Source organism: Takifugu flavidus, chromosome 21 (genome assembly GCF_003711565.1).
Source record: "Takifugu flavidus isolate HTHZ2018 chromosome 21, ASM371156v2, whole genome shotgun sequence".
NCBI classification, from domain to species: Eukaryota; Metazoa; Chordata; class Actinopteri; order Tetraodontiformes; family Tetraodontidae; genus Takifugu; species Takifugu flavidus.
The window spans coordinates 4,444,154-4,457,008 of record NC_079540.1 but is presented as its reverse complement, the minus strand read 5'-3'; the positions used below and the strand labels follow the sequence as shown (position 1 = coordinate 4,457,008).

Genomic DNA, 12,855 nt, shown 5'->3' with positions numbered 1-12,855 from the left:
AAATGTGATTGAGAGTGTTGCATCATAATATTCTATTGAATAAAATACATTGGGATGTTCCCATAATTGTAGCTTTTTTGTTTTCTTGAAGTCGTTTGAAAAAAGAAGCAGTGCTTTTATTTTGAAAGGTTTTGTTGTCACGGTAACGGCACCGGAATAATGCTAATCCCTGGTAACTTGACAGATGTCTGGAATAGGTCGTAAAATGGTTTGAAACGCCCCCTGGTGGCTTTGTGAGGACCCCTGCGTGAGGACATGGTTAAACTGGAGTCATGACATTCAGTGGCACTGGGCAGCGTAACTGGTTCTAAACTAATACGAATATTAAAAATAATAAGTTTATAAAAATAGTTTTGCTCGTCTTTTCATTTTTTTTGCAGATATCGCGACAATTGCTGCAGTCGCTATTGCGTGACATTCATTCTTTTCACTTCATTGGCACCCTGCGCGGTGTCAGCCGGTTCAAATGATGCGGTAATTGTGTCTCGCACTGGGCCCGCACGCTGACTCGCAGTCAGATATGGACGCCTGCCCGGCTTCACTGTTCGTCATCGCGTTTTTTCCAGCGTCCTCCTGCGTATGCATGTATGCGAACGACGGGCTGATTTCATAACGTGGTGAGGAAGAGGGGAATGGGGCTTTGAGAGCGCCTGTGCACCCGGCAGCCTCTCTTATATCCGCGTTCCCGGGCCATGCACTAGAGGTGATGTGGTAGTGGAGGCTGCAGATGCTGCTGTCCGATCAGCTGTTTTTTTCTGTCTTCAGCATCATCGCCGCGACGGCCAGAACGACCGAGACCAAGCTCCGGAGCCAGGGACGCCACAGACTGGAGGATGGAGTTTAAGAACCTTGTGGAAGCGGCGGAGGAGTGGTGCTCCGGGAACCCATTCGACCTCATCTTCGCCGAGGAGGACGACGAGAGGCGAATGGACTTTTACGCAGAGCCCGGCGTTTCCTTCTATGTGCTGTGTCCCGGCGGCACCGACAATTTCGTAAGTGAGCCTTCTGCAGTGCCTGTGTGTGTGCGTGTGTGTGTGTGCGCGCTGTGCTGGTTCTCCTGGTTGGACATGGAGATGGGAAGGCTTTGGGTGAGGATTAGGGATGATGTAATTCCAGTTTCGGCGCACACACTTGGAGCCATCCCACCCATCCGGCCTGCTGAAGGTGTTTCCCCCCTCCATCATTCACTGCGATAACCCTTTGGACCACAACACCATCAAGTCAGAAACAGGCCTATAATTTTCAAAATAAAAGCGCTGCAGACCGTATATATGTAATGTGCTGTAGCGTTAAAATAATAATGAATAAAACGAATCAAATTTTCTCATAAAATATTATTTTTGTCACATTTTTCCATTTATTTAAGTAATCATGCCGTCAATGAGTAACATTATAAACAACAACATTATGAACAATACTAAATATTTTACACTATTCCAAAAAAGAAGAAAAAGCAATAAATACAATGACACACAGTCTGTCCTGATGTGCACCATGGCCCCAAAATAAACAAAATAAAATAGGGGTATTTTAAAACATTACCGTAACACAATAGTTCTGGAATAAACAATGTAGGATTTGGCGACATCTAGTGGATAAAATATATATTACACAGAATAATCACCTGTCACCAGTCCATCCCATAGGAGTAAACCCAAAGGTGGCTGCCAGGGAACGGTATATTTATTTATTTATTTATTTATTTATTTAAATAACTGCCTCGAGAATATTTATAATAATTTAGGACTGGAATTGAAAAAAAACTTTTAAACAACCTCAATGGTTTACAAGATATTGTAAATGATATACTGTATATATATATGTTAAAAATCCACACACACGTTAAATCGATCTATCTAAACTTTTATTTAAAACCCAGGTGCAGGTTTATGTGTTACTGAAAAATACACACTCTAGATCTTTAAAGCAATAAAAAGAGCTCTAATTACCTTAACAAGTTGTTCCAGTCAGATGGGATATTACATTTTAAAACACATAAATGAATTTTCCTGAAAAAGTAAAACGGATCCTCAGTTATGTCGAAACCCATGTAAACCATTAAACTGGTATTACATGAAACAGACATGCAGATACTATACCTTTTTAAAATAACCTCTGAGTTTTTCACAGATGTATATAAAAAAGGAGCCATTTGGCCCTCCACAAAGATAATTATCAATTATGAACTGACCTATTCCCCTGAAATCCCTCAACAACTAAGGCTTCAGGAACGCAGATCATCCACGATCATTTATCCATGGTGTCTGCTTAGTAACATATTATGTCACTCCGAGTGTGTTATGTGACTGCAGGCTGATCTGTCCTGCAGACAGCTTAAACGGGGACTTTCCATCTGCTGTGGAAGGAAAAAAAGGCAAACGTTTGTTGTAAACATGACCAAACGGTCTCAAAACGGTAGACATACCGTACCTAATATTCCAGACATGTATTTCTGTACATGTAACCCCGACACACACGTAAACACAGTCAAAACAGCGAGGTCAAGCATGTTTTTCAGCATGTTTTCCCCACTCAGAAGTCAATGACTCGCCTCTCCACTAGAGGGCGCTGCGGTACGGCCATTCTCACCCAGGCTGCTGGTCATTGTTTCTAGCGCTGCAGTTCCATTCAGGGAGCATGTGGGTCATTTTCAGCGTCATGTGACGCCTTGTTTATTAAGCAACCGAGGTAGAGGAGCTGTTGGATAAGAAGAGTCTATAATCGCCAAACTGGGACGACCATCCCTGAGTGCTGGAGCACACTTGGCTCTGTTTACAGTCATGTGGACAGAGGCAATTCAGTAAAAGCAGTAATGGAAAAATGCAGACTATGTGGTTCTGTCTGGCTTCATTTACATCATATTTCACCCTTAAATGTCCAAATACTGATTAAAGAAGCGCCACTTGTCAGGAATTAGTTTTACACTTAAATATTCTGACTGTATACATCTGTGTTTGCAGCATGTGTGGAGCGAGAGTGAAGACTGCCTTCCATTCCTCCAGCTGGCCCAGGACTACATCTCCTCCTGTGGGAAGAAGACCCTGCTAGAGGTCCTGGAGAAGGTCTTCACGTCCTTCAGGCCTGTGAGGAACCACACACTCTTTTAAATGATAACCTTTGTCTGCAGTGTCCAAATGCCAGTACCACTTGTTGTCCCTGCTGGTGATAAATCAAACCAAACTCCTCCCAGAATTCAACATGATCTATGACTGATTTACAGATTTAACAGGGGTAGGAATCCCAGTGCTACAACCAGACCTGGTTTTCTGTCCTACCAGGTAGGAAACTGGGATCCTGGTGGAAATGCATATCTGGTAAGACGGAAAACTCGGTCCGACGGTGGCACTCGTACCACTGGGATGCCCACCCCTGCATCAAAGCCATATTCAAAGAAGGCTCCATTACATCAGCACTTCTGTGAACAATTTGAAACCAAAGGCCTCGTGAGTTTTTTGTGACCTTCAGCTTCTTCCCTCGCAGCTGCTCGGCCTTCCAGAGTTGGAGGACGACAGTTTCGGGCATTATCACGCTGACATGGAGGGAGAGCCGGGACCTGACCACCAGCAGATGGGGGTCAGCCAGCAGTGATGAGCCCTGCAGCCGGGGTGCAGTCTGCCTCTGGAGCTCAGCGCATCTCACTCTTACACACATGCAAACACACAGACACACACAGACACACACAACAAAATGCACCACCATGTTCTTGAATGTCTCAGTGGCTTTGCTTCCAAAGGGTGCACCGTGTTGTCCCCCCCTTCCCATCCACCCACACACACATAAACATGAGGGGCTACGTGAGGTGTGGCCACGTACGATGCAACTCCCACAATCATTCACCGCCTGGTTAGTTAAGGTTCCATAGCAATATTACATCAGCTCCAGCCAGCTTTCGTTACGCAGAGATGCAGCCAGACGTTACCACGGCGCACATCTTCCCCCGTCGCTTTGGTTACAAACGTGCCGGTTAATGTGTTTTTTTTCTCTCTCTCATGCGCATCTGTTGGCACAAATGGCGCAGGAGTCCAAAATGAGAGGGTAGAGCGGCAATTGGAGCGTTGCAGATCAAGAGTTTGGAGTGAGGAGGGTGGGAAAACAGCGCCGAACGCAGAATTTGGATGCAATTCCGGATTAAATTAAAGCCACGGAGGATGGATCAGCTTCAGCCTGATCGAGAAAAAAGAGAACATCTGTGGCTGAAATCGGATCCTTTCCACGCAGATTGTCCACATGTAATCAAATCAAATTTGCCGCTCCAGACGTAGCCATCCACGTCGAATGGTTGCCTTGGTAACAACAGAGGGACAACCACTTCGGAAGCCGAGAACGTGGCGGATCGCGTTAGTGGGTCATTCCCAATTACAGCGTCGCATTTCATCTGATTAGGTGCACGACTTAATACGGGAGAGAACTCTCACCGCCGCCCATCCTCGTCCTCATCGCCACCTCGTGTGCGCAGCTTCACAGCAGCATGGACCACGTGCTGGGGTGCGGCTGCGGCGCCTCCAAAAACACATACCTCAGATAAAGTCACTTTATGAGGAATCTCAACCACGTTACAGTCATAAGGACCCACATTAAAGCTTAAAAGCTTAAGCCCTTCCCCGGTTCTGGGCGTCTCATCATCACATGACGGCCTATTTCTGTGCTGTAGTCTTCCTTCCTGGTTGTCAGTGGTTCCCAGTTTTATCTTTTTTCTCTCTCCGCGCGTGAGTTGAGTTTGAGTTTATTGCTCATAACTAGAAATGTAATAAATGCACAACCCAGGCAGAGAGGACGATTGTTGGCGTCATGTTCGGCCTGGCCTCTTCCAGCCTGTTGTTGTAAAATTAAAATCCCACCTCCAGCAGCGCTTTGACCCCCCCGCCCCTTCCACAACCCACATACAAGACTGTTTCTTAAACCCTTTTACTTTGGCTTGTAATAATCTGTCTTTTAATTCCCTCCCCACCCCCCATTTGAATGTTTCTAATGCAGTGTGTTTCAGTTTCTGCTGTGTGTGAAATTATTCAATAAACTAAATAAACTGTTGGCTCTGTTTTTCTTTTCTTCTCATTGACCTGGAGGTCCACAAAGCAGCAAACATGGTGGCTCCGCTTATCAGACGGCGCACTGCCGACCTGCTGACTTGCGTCACAGCGATCGAGCGGCAGACAGGAAGCTGCGGCCACGCCTTCAAAATAAAACCACCTGTACGGCAACGTGCGTTGGGGGGAAAAGAGACCAAATCTCGTACATTTGAAAAAAGGCTTGAAATTAAAAGTCGCTTAATGTGACAGGTGTTCAGACACAACCGCCGAGCTTCATATATTACGAGTTTGAAGTCATTTGTGGATGCAAATTACCCAGTTCTACCCTAGTATTTGTCTTTGAATGAGTAGATTAGATGAAAATTTCGTTTTTGGATTTGCAACAACTAAATGAATAAAAACAAAGAACCCAGAATGATATAATGTAGACAAAATATCCGTTATTAAATTAACAGTGCTTTTACTTTGAATCCCGGTGAATTTAAGCAGCTGACGGAACTGTCGCACGGGTGGGGGGTGGAAGGCAATCCCTGCCTTTATTTTTCCTCACAGCCGCAGTTGAGCACAAAAACAAACTTGAACCGGATCGGCCGCACTTGGGCCCGCAATCCTCTCCTGGCGGAAAGAAGCAGAAAACGTGCAGCTGAAGAGCTTTCGCAATTTTTTTCCCTATTGCCTTGGGTAAAAAAACAAGGAAGTGTTTGGTCAAGAAGGGGAAAAAAATCTACCATTTGGAAATTAAGTTATGCCTCAGTTTGAGTGCGCAATTTACGCACGAGCGGAGCGCGCAGCGAAACTTTAAGATGTTCGCCTTTGTTGTCGATCGCGTGTTAGGCCTCTCCTTTGTTGTTAGATCTCCAGAACTCTCTGTGACCATGAGTCTTGGCTAAGAAACAACTTCCGAGCGCGACTAAAACAAAGACCTGAGGTTTTGAACTTGATCATGGGAGGCAAGCAGAGCAGCCCAGTGTTCGACGGCAGAACTCGGGCTTATTCCAGCTCCGATCTCCCATCTGGAAGCGGTGGGGAAAGGATCGCGGGGTTCAGGTACACCAACGGCCCGGATGGTCCCAGGATCCGGTACACAGGGGCTGGACCAACCAGCTCCGGTCGCAGTATACCGGCCAGCGGGAGGTCGGGGTCACGGGTGCTCAACCAGAGCCTGGATGGCACGGACGGCGACGAGGAGGAGCAGCTGCCCCCTGAGGGCCACAGGCTGCTGATAGGATCCCTTCCTGCTCACCTGTCCCCTCACCTGCTTGGAGGTAAGACAGGGTGATGGAGGGGGAGGGGGACACACCTGTTGAACAATTAAACGTTCAAATAACTTTGAATTAACATGAATAATTTAACATGAATAAGTCATGCCATCACCGGAGCCTGCTTTTCAGGTGTAGGTGAACATGCTAATCCCGTGAGCAGCGACACCACTTGTGCTTCACCACAGTTAACACAGCTGACTTGTGATTTCGGCCACATTCACGCCATCCCGCCGTGGCCACCAGCGCCTCCGGGCCCGCGCTGCCATCTGCCTTGTTTTGCCCCTTCGCCGTCTTGCAAAACGGCCTTGTTTTTCCGGGCAAGCTGAGAGGGAAGACTGTATTATGTAGGTCAGCAGATAAGAGCTTCCCGCTGGTTACACATTGCAGGACGTAGACGCGCCCGCTCACACTTCCTGAAACCGCCAACACCTTCTGACCCGCGGCTCATTCCCTGGCCAAAATCAGGAAGAACTGGATTCTAATGACTGTAAAGAGGAGCCTGTTCTCCAGATGGCCAACTCTTTGGTGATGCCCTCATCAAATTTTATTTGCTTGTCTCTGGAGCTCCACGTTCCCCCATGATGTTTAATCATTGACGACCTCATTAGGGGCCTTTGCTTAGCACAACTGTAACGGTGACGGTTCTCGCTGCTTAGTCCGACTTCCTTCAGCGATCATCACCTCAGACAAGTTCTTGATGCACGGGTGGGGCTTTTTGGGTCCAGCATCACCTGGCCCAGCATCACCTGGCCCCTTAATCCGGAGGCGGCGGAGATGTGCAGGGTCTCAACTATCGGGGTCAAATGATTAATGAATATGTGGTTTGCTAATTCAGTCCTTTAAATATTAATGAATCGCAGCCTTTGCCAGCTGGAGATTACACGCTGCTAATCAGATTGGAACGGACTGTTTACAACTCTCCAGCTCACACAGGTGCCTGATCACGTCCGAGGTCGGCCACGCCCGCGTCGATTACAACCGCTGAGCGATAGCGGGTCTGGATGCTCACGCTCTGGTCTTTGTGTCGTCCCCCTCAGGTTTCCACTGTCCCCTCTGCTCCAAGTTCATGGCGTCGGATGAGATCGAGAAGCACCTGCTCAAGTGTTTCAGCAAGATGCGCCTCACATACAACAGTACGTTCTCCTCCATTTTCCACAGCAGTTGTGACAAAACATCAAAGCAAAGGCGCTCAGTCGTGCAACATCAAAGCGATTTTCTCATTTGGGTGCTGAAGCGTGAGATGTAACAAATCAAATAACACAAGCTGGTTCACTCTGTAAAATGAACAAGTTGATTTGCATTTTAAAGAGTCTTAAGGCTAAATTTAAAAGGTCACTGAACTTGAAATGTAGATAACGTGGTTATTTTTGTGAACATTTTGTTAATTGTGAAACAGGATGCACACCAACCTGCTGACATTAGAGCAAGTTTAGTTTTTGGTTCCGTTCATCCCACTCTGTTTTAAAGTCCATTACACCCTAAGGTGTGATCGATTTCTGGGTCTTTAACATTGTAATTATAGTATTTTAAATACAATTGACTTATTTCTATTATGATTATTGTCATTTTACACAAAATTTGCAATTTAAATGTAATTTAAATGTCCGGCTTTTGTTTTTTACTGAGATTGCCTTTTTAATCTTTAACAAAAAAGCTGTATCCACACAATAAATACTATAAATATTTTATTCCATATACGCAGTGCTTGATGGACCAATATTTCACATTCACCAGTATGATTGGTTAAATCTTTGGTGAAAATGTTCCAAAAACCATGCTTGTTGTGTCGGATCACCAGTAGTGAAGCATCTGCATGAGAACATGCAAAGAACATGTAGCGTACACCAAAGGGGAGCGCGTGTTTACGTGTGTTGCTGCAGACTTCCTGTGGAAAGACGTGCAAGATCTGCTGCTGGGTTTTAACTTAAAGTGTAAATGTAGCACACACCTGACAGGAAGTGTTCTACAATCCGTTCACTTGTGTTATGAAGCGGGTAACAGTTCAGTTAGTCATCCGCCTCAGGTATTGACAGTAGGACTCGTCATGGCTAAAAATGTGGGTAAACATCATTAGCTGCAGTTAGATCAGATGAGAGAACGGCCTCTCTGCAGGCTCCAGGTTAACAGGCAGCAGCAGCTTTTCAGGTACCAAAGGTTAAACAGATGGTTAGCACACTTCGCTGCCTGAACTGAACCTCTGATAAATGATTAGACTCCCTTTATGTCTGCTGTATCTCTCAGAGGACATCCTGTCCAGAGACTCTGGGGAATGTTCCATCTGTTTAGAGGAGCTGGAGCAGGGAGACACCATCGCGAGGCTGCCCTGCCTCTGCATCTACCACAAAGGGTGAGAAACGCACACGCAACGCCTCTCTGGAGCATCCTGAAGTACGACAAACACGAGCTGTCAGATGTCTGATGGCGAGAGGAGCTGCACTTCATGGCAGCTCATCTCACATGCTGGCTAGCCTAGCTTAGCACACATGATGAGTATGATGGTTTGGTATGAAAATTCTTCATGTTAAGCTTGCCTTTCTTGCACATCTTCTTATTACTAAAGTGTTAAACAATATATGCCTCACTGTTTCCCTCCTCTCCTCCATCCAGGTGCATAGACGAGTGGTTTATGGTTAATCGCTCCTGTCCAGAACACCCAGCAGACTAGACACTTGCAGCCTGGCCTACCTGCACCACATCCCAACAGTGTCTGTTCACGCCAAGCTTGAACGCTCCTCAGGGATTATAAGACAATATTGTGAAAAAACTTAATTATGTTGCCTTGTGGAATACCAATGAACTGTGGACACGATTTCCTGAGCATCACGAGACGTTCAAAGCACCACTGGTGGAGTTGTGGCATCTCCAGAAACACATACATGAATGTTCCTTGTGCCACCTGCTGGCCTGTTGGGGTGGGTTTTGCACCCTGGATCCAAACTGAACTGTTTTTCTGAGCGGTGTGTGGGGACTGATCTCACTGGGGACATTTGTGTCATTTCAGCCATGATTTAGCTTAAATAAACGGAAGCTTTGTGTGGTGCAATGTAAAAACAGCCATAAAAATGATTTCAGCTTTAAGGGATGATTACAGTGTTGTTGCTAGTTAGCAAGCAGAGCTTCGTGTTATTGAAAAATCGACTGTGGTTAAACAATCACTCTCAGCCAATCTGTCTGTGAAACAGTCTGTCAAGAGCCAGAGTAATGTGATAGTGTAGGTGGCAGAATTAAAAATAGGGTTAAGACATATCTGATCATAATTTGAGCCCTCTATAGGGAGTGCCATAATATGCTGCTGAGTCATAGACTGGAAACATTTCTTTTACCTTTGGTTATTGAAATTTCTCTTTGTACTGTAATGAATTGCACAACAATAAATGTTTTGTCTCCTATCCCTTTTGCAGACAGCAAATCGACAAGATCAAAAAGGAACATCTTCAAAAAGAGGTCAAACCATTGAGCGAAAGCAGATGACAGTTCCTTGGTCAAAAATGTTAATGCACACCTGCAATGTATAGAGTAAAATATAAATGGCATACAACCAGCATATGCAACAGGATCAACCTTGGGGGTAAAGTGCAAGTTTCTACTCGCACATCGGTTTATAATTTATATGTGTAAAATTATTCATAAAAGTTGATACCAGTTGCTGCAGCTTTGACATTAATGTCATCTTGTACATACCTAGATGGGGTTGTATAAATATAAAACTGATACAGTAGTTTTGTAACAAAGACAAAAGTTATGGTAAAACTCGTGTTCTATGCAAGGTTTCGTTCGTCCTCCCAGACAGGTGGTGGCGGTAGAGCGCTAAAGGAAAAAGACCAACTGCCGTAAAGCAGAAGAAAAGGAAATAAAGAAGAAGAAACGACAGTAACAGAAGCTACCGGAGAAAGCGTGCTTTTATTCCGCTGCAAAACACTTTTGGCAATACATTTCTTCTTTTAATTTTATGGTGAGCGCAATATTATCGAATGCCTGTTCAAAATGTTTCCAGTTTCAGTTTCTAGACTTGCATAATGAACTAAAAATAGATAATGTGGATATAAGCTAACTACTTAGCACTGTAAACCTATTTTCAAGAGTTGTTTACTTTCTGATTGTGATGGAAAATACAGCATAAACAAAGAAATGGTATTATCAGCAGCATGTTTGTGATTAAACAGGTCCTGTGTGGATTTAAACTAACGTTTAGATTATGCCAAAGGAAACGAAACGTTGGACCGTTCGACTTCCACGACATGATGCGTTATGTTCAATTTCTAACCTCACTATATATGAAGTTGACATTAAAGGTTTTGTGTTTTAGCTTTGTAGTTTGTCGTCATGTCGTACATGCTACCGCATCTCCACAATGGCTGGCAGGTCGACCAGGCCATTCTGTCTGAGGAGGACCGAGTCATTGTGATCCGCTTTGGCCACGACTGGGATCCGACATGCATGAAAATGGATGAAGTCCTGTACAGCATTGCTGAGAAGGTGCGATCTGCTCGCTCTTTAACAGCATTAGCACTGCAAAATTCCTCTCAAACGTTACCATCTAGTCCAGGGGTGGGCAAACATTTTGATTCGTGGGCCACAATGGGTTCTAACATTTGACAAAGGGGCCGGACCAGGAGCAGATGGATGGATGGAGTGCTTTGGTAACCTCACCTCATTGGAGAAAAAATACACATCTTGGGATATGGAGAAAATATGTGCTTTAATTTCAAATGAAAATGAAGCATTACAACAAAATATCTGACTTTGGAATGAGTCTTAAAACACTTAAAATCAAATGAATAAAATGTGCCTTTTTAAAAAAAATTAATAACCATTTCTATTTTAAAGCACTGAAAGTTCTGTTATCCTTCAGGATATCACCATCACTCTCCTCCTGACTGTCTTTTTTCTAGTGGGAAAACACCAGAATTGCAGTGAAAATTTAACATTAACAAGGTTTATTCATTTAATTTTTCAAGTTTGGCGGGCCGGATTAAAACGTTTAACGGGCCGCGTGTGGCCCCCGGGCCTTAGTTTGCCCATGCCTGATCTAGTCTGTACTTCACAGGTAAAAAATTTCGCTGTCATTTACCTGGTGGACATCACAGAAGTGCCAGACTTCAACAAGATGTATGAGCTGTACGACCCCTGCACCGTCATGTTCTTTTTCAGGTAGAACGAACCCCCCCCCCCCCCCCCCGCTGTTGCCAGTGTGCCGTTTAGGTGTCAGAACCTCATGTTTTCCATGCCTCTGTTTTCAGGAACAAACATATCATGATTGATTTGGGCACCGGTAACAACAATAAGATCAACTGGACGATGGAGGACAAGCAGGAGATGATAGACATTGTTGAAACGGTGTACAGAGGGGCGAGAAAAGGACGAGGTCTGGTGGTGTCGCCAAAGGATTATTCTACAAAATACAGATATTGATTTTTCTCTGTGACACGGAACACTGACTATGTGCAGCACGAGTCGAGGATTAAAAGCTTCTTTTTTTTGTGACAAAAGGACATTATTTGGTTTACCAAATGATTTTGTTACATTGTGGTGTTTGTTTTTGGGGGCGGGGGGAGGTTGTTTTTTTTTTTACAACTATTTTGGACATAATGAAAAAAAAATCATATTTAAAAGTTCAAATAAATATGGAACAATACACATTGTAAGTTTTTGATTTATTCATTGTTACTGGAGGAGAAGATTTATTAAAGCTGTGATGTTGAAGAAAATCGTACACTTTGATTTAGTACTGAAATATTTTTTACAGACTGAAAATTGAGGATTAAGTATTTAAATTCCATCAAAATAGAAAATTTAGTTAGTTTACAACATATTGGGTGAGAGCCTAAAGTGTCCACCAGGGGGAGACAGGTGTATTTGAGAGACATTCTGTGTCTTAGAAATGCACCAAATTTTGTCACACAAGTTAAGTTTTGGTCAAGAACTTCAACAACTGGAGACTGCACAGAGAGAAACATTCAAATTGATTCACCAATCCTTTATTCAGCACACAAAAAAGGCTGTATGTAACGCTTTATCCAAACAATAAACACAGTCATGAAACAGTCATGAAACACACAGATCATGACCTTGAACCCAACGCTACATAGATATCCAGGACCACTCAGTCTCCTTGCATTTTACAGCTAATCTGAATAAACCTTGAATTGCTTAAAGATAGTGAGTGTGAGGCCTGGAAGGTGATGAGGCTGTGCACTGCGGTGCCCCTTCAGCTGCCTGAGGGGGTAAAAAGGGGCAAAGTTTTCCTGCTAAAATAAACCCCTCCTGACAGCGGTCTATTCACATCGACGCTGTATTGATCTGAACAGGAAATTTGTTCCGATTCTCAACAAACACCCCCCAACCTGGGTCACATGACATCGACTGCCAACAGACACACTGGCTTAATGTAAACATAAAAAAAGGATAAACAGCTACATATAGATCCAGAGGGGGGTAATTCTTCTATTTGTGCCCCCCCGGGCCTTTCATGTTCTTTCCACTTGCATTAACTTAAAGTCTGGCACGCTTTTGGGTGCCAGACCTGTCCCTGCGGGGGCCGTGTCTTCACTAGAGCATGGGGGGGG

At 44.4% G+C, this 12,855-nt stretch overlaps 3 protein-coding genes across 5 annotated transcripts; all 3 read left to right on the top strand.

The window, feature by feature from the left end:
- The first annotated feature begins 346 nt into the window (after positions 1-346).
- Positions 347-5,028, top strand: mturn (maturin, neural progenitor differentiation regulator homolog (Xenopus)). 2 transcript variants are annotated; one of them, XM_057020310.1, is made up of 4 exons: positions 347-617; positions 766-992; positions 2,961-3,083; positions 3,481-5,028. In XM_057020310.1, the coding sequence occupies exons 2-4, from the start codon at positions 834-836 to the stop codon at positions 3,586-3,588; spliced, it is 390 nt and encodes a 129-aa protein (XP_056876290.1). In that variant the 5' UTR covers positions 347-617; positions 766-833; the 3' UTR covers positions 3,589-5,028. The 2 variants fall into 2 exon arrangements, with proteins under 2 accessions (XP_056876290.1, XP_056876289.1); XM_057020309.1 differs by lacking the exon at positions 347-617 and having other exon boundaries at positions 624-992.
- A 504-nt stretch (positions 5,029-5,532) lies between these two features.
- Positions 5,533-9,678, top strand: LOC130518017 (E3 ubiquitin-protein ligase ZNRF2-like). Of its 2 annotated transcripts, none has more exons than XR_008947895.1 (4): positions 5,533-6,292; positions 7,327-7,422; positions 8,531-8,792; positions 8,897-9,678. XR_008947895.1 is itself a non-coding variant. In XM_057020307.1 (4 exons), the coding sequence occupies exons 1-4, from the start codon at positions 5,971-5,973 to the stop codon at positions 8,952-8,954; spliced, it is 582 nt and encodes a 193-aa protein (XP_056876287.1). In that variant the 5' UTR covers positions 5,536-5,970; the 3' UTR covers positions 8,955-9,678. The 2 variants fall into 2 exon arrangements, 1 of the variants encoding a protein (XP_056876287.1); XM_057020307.1 differs by having other exon boundaries at positions 5,536-6,292; positions 8,531-8,636.
- A 407-nt stretch (positions 9,679-10,085) lies between these two features.
- On the top strand, positions 10,086-11,997 carry txnl4a (thioredoxin-like 4A). Its single transcript, XM_057020308.1, has 4 exons — positions 10,086-10,241; positions 10,596-10,765; positions 11,337-11,440; positions 11,530-11,997. Exons 2-4 carry the CDS (start codon positions 10,613-10,615, stop codon positions 11,699-11,701), a joined length of 429 nt encoding a protein of 142 aa, XP_056876288.1. The 5' UTR covers positions 10,086-10,241; positions 10,596-10,612; the 3' UTR covers positions 11,702-11,997.
- The last annotated feature ends 858 nt before the right edge of the window (positions 11,998-12,855 follow it).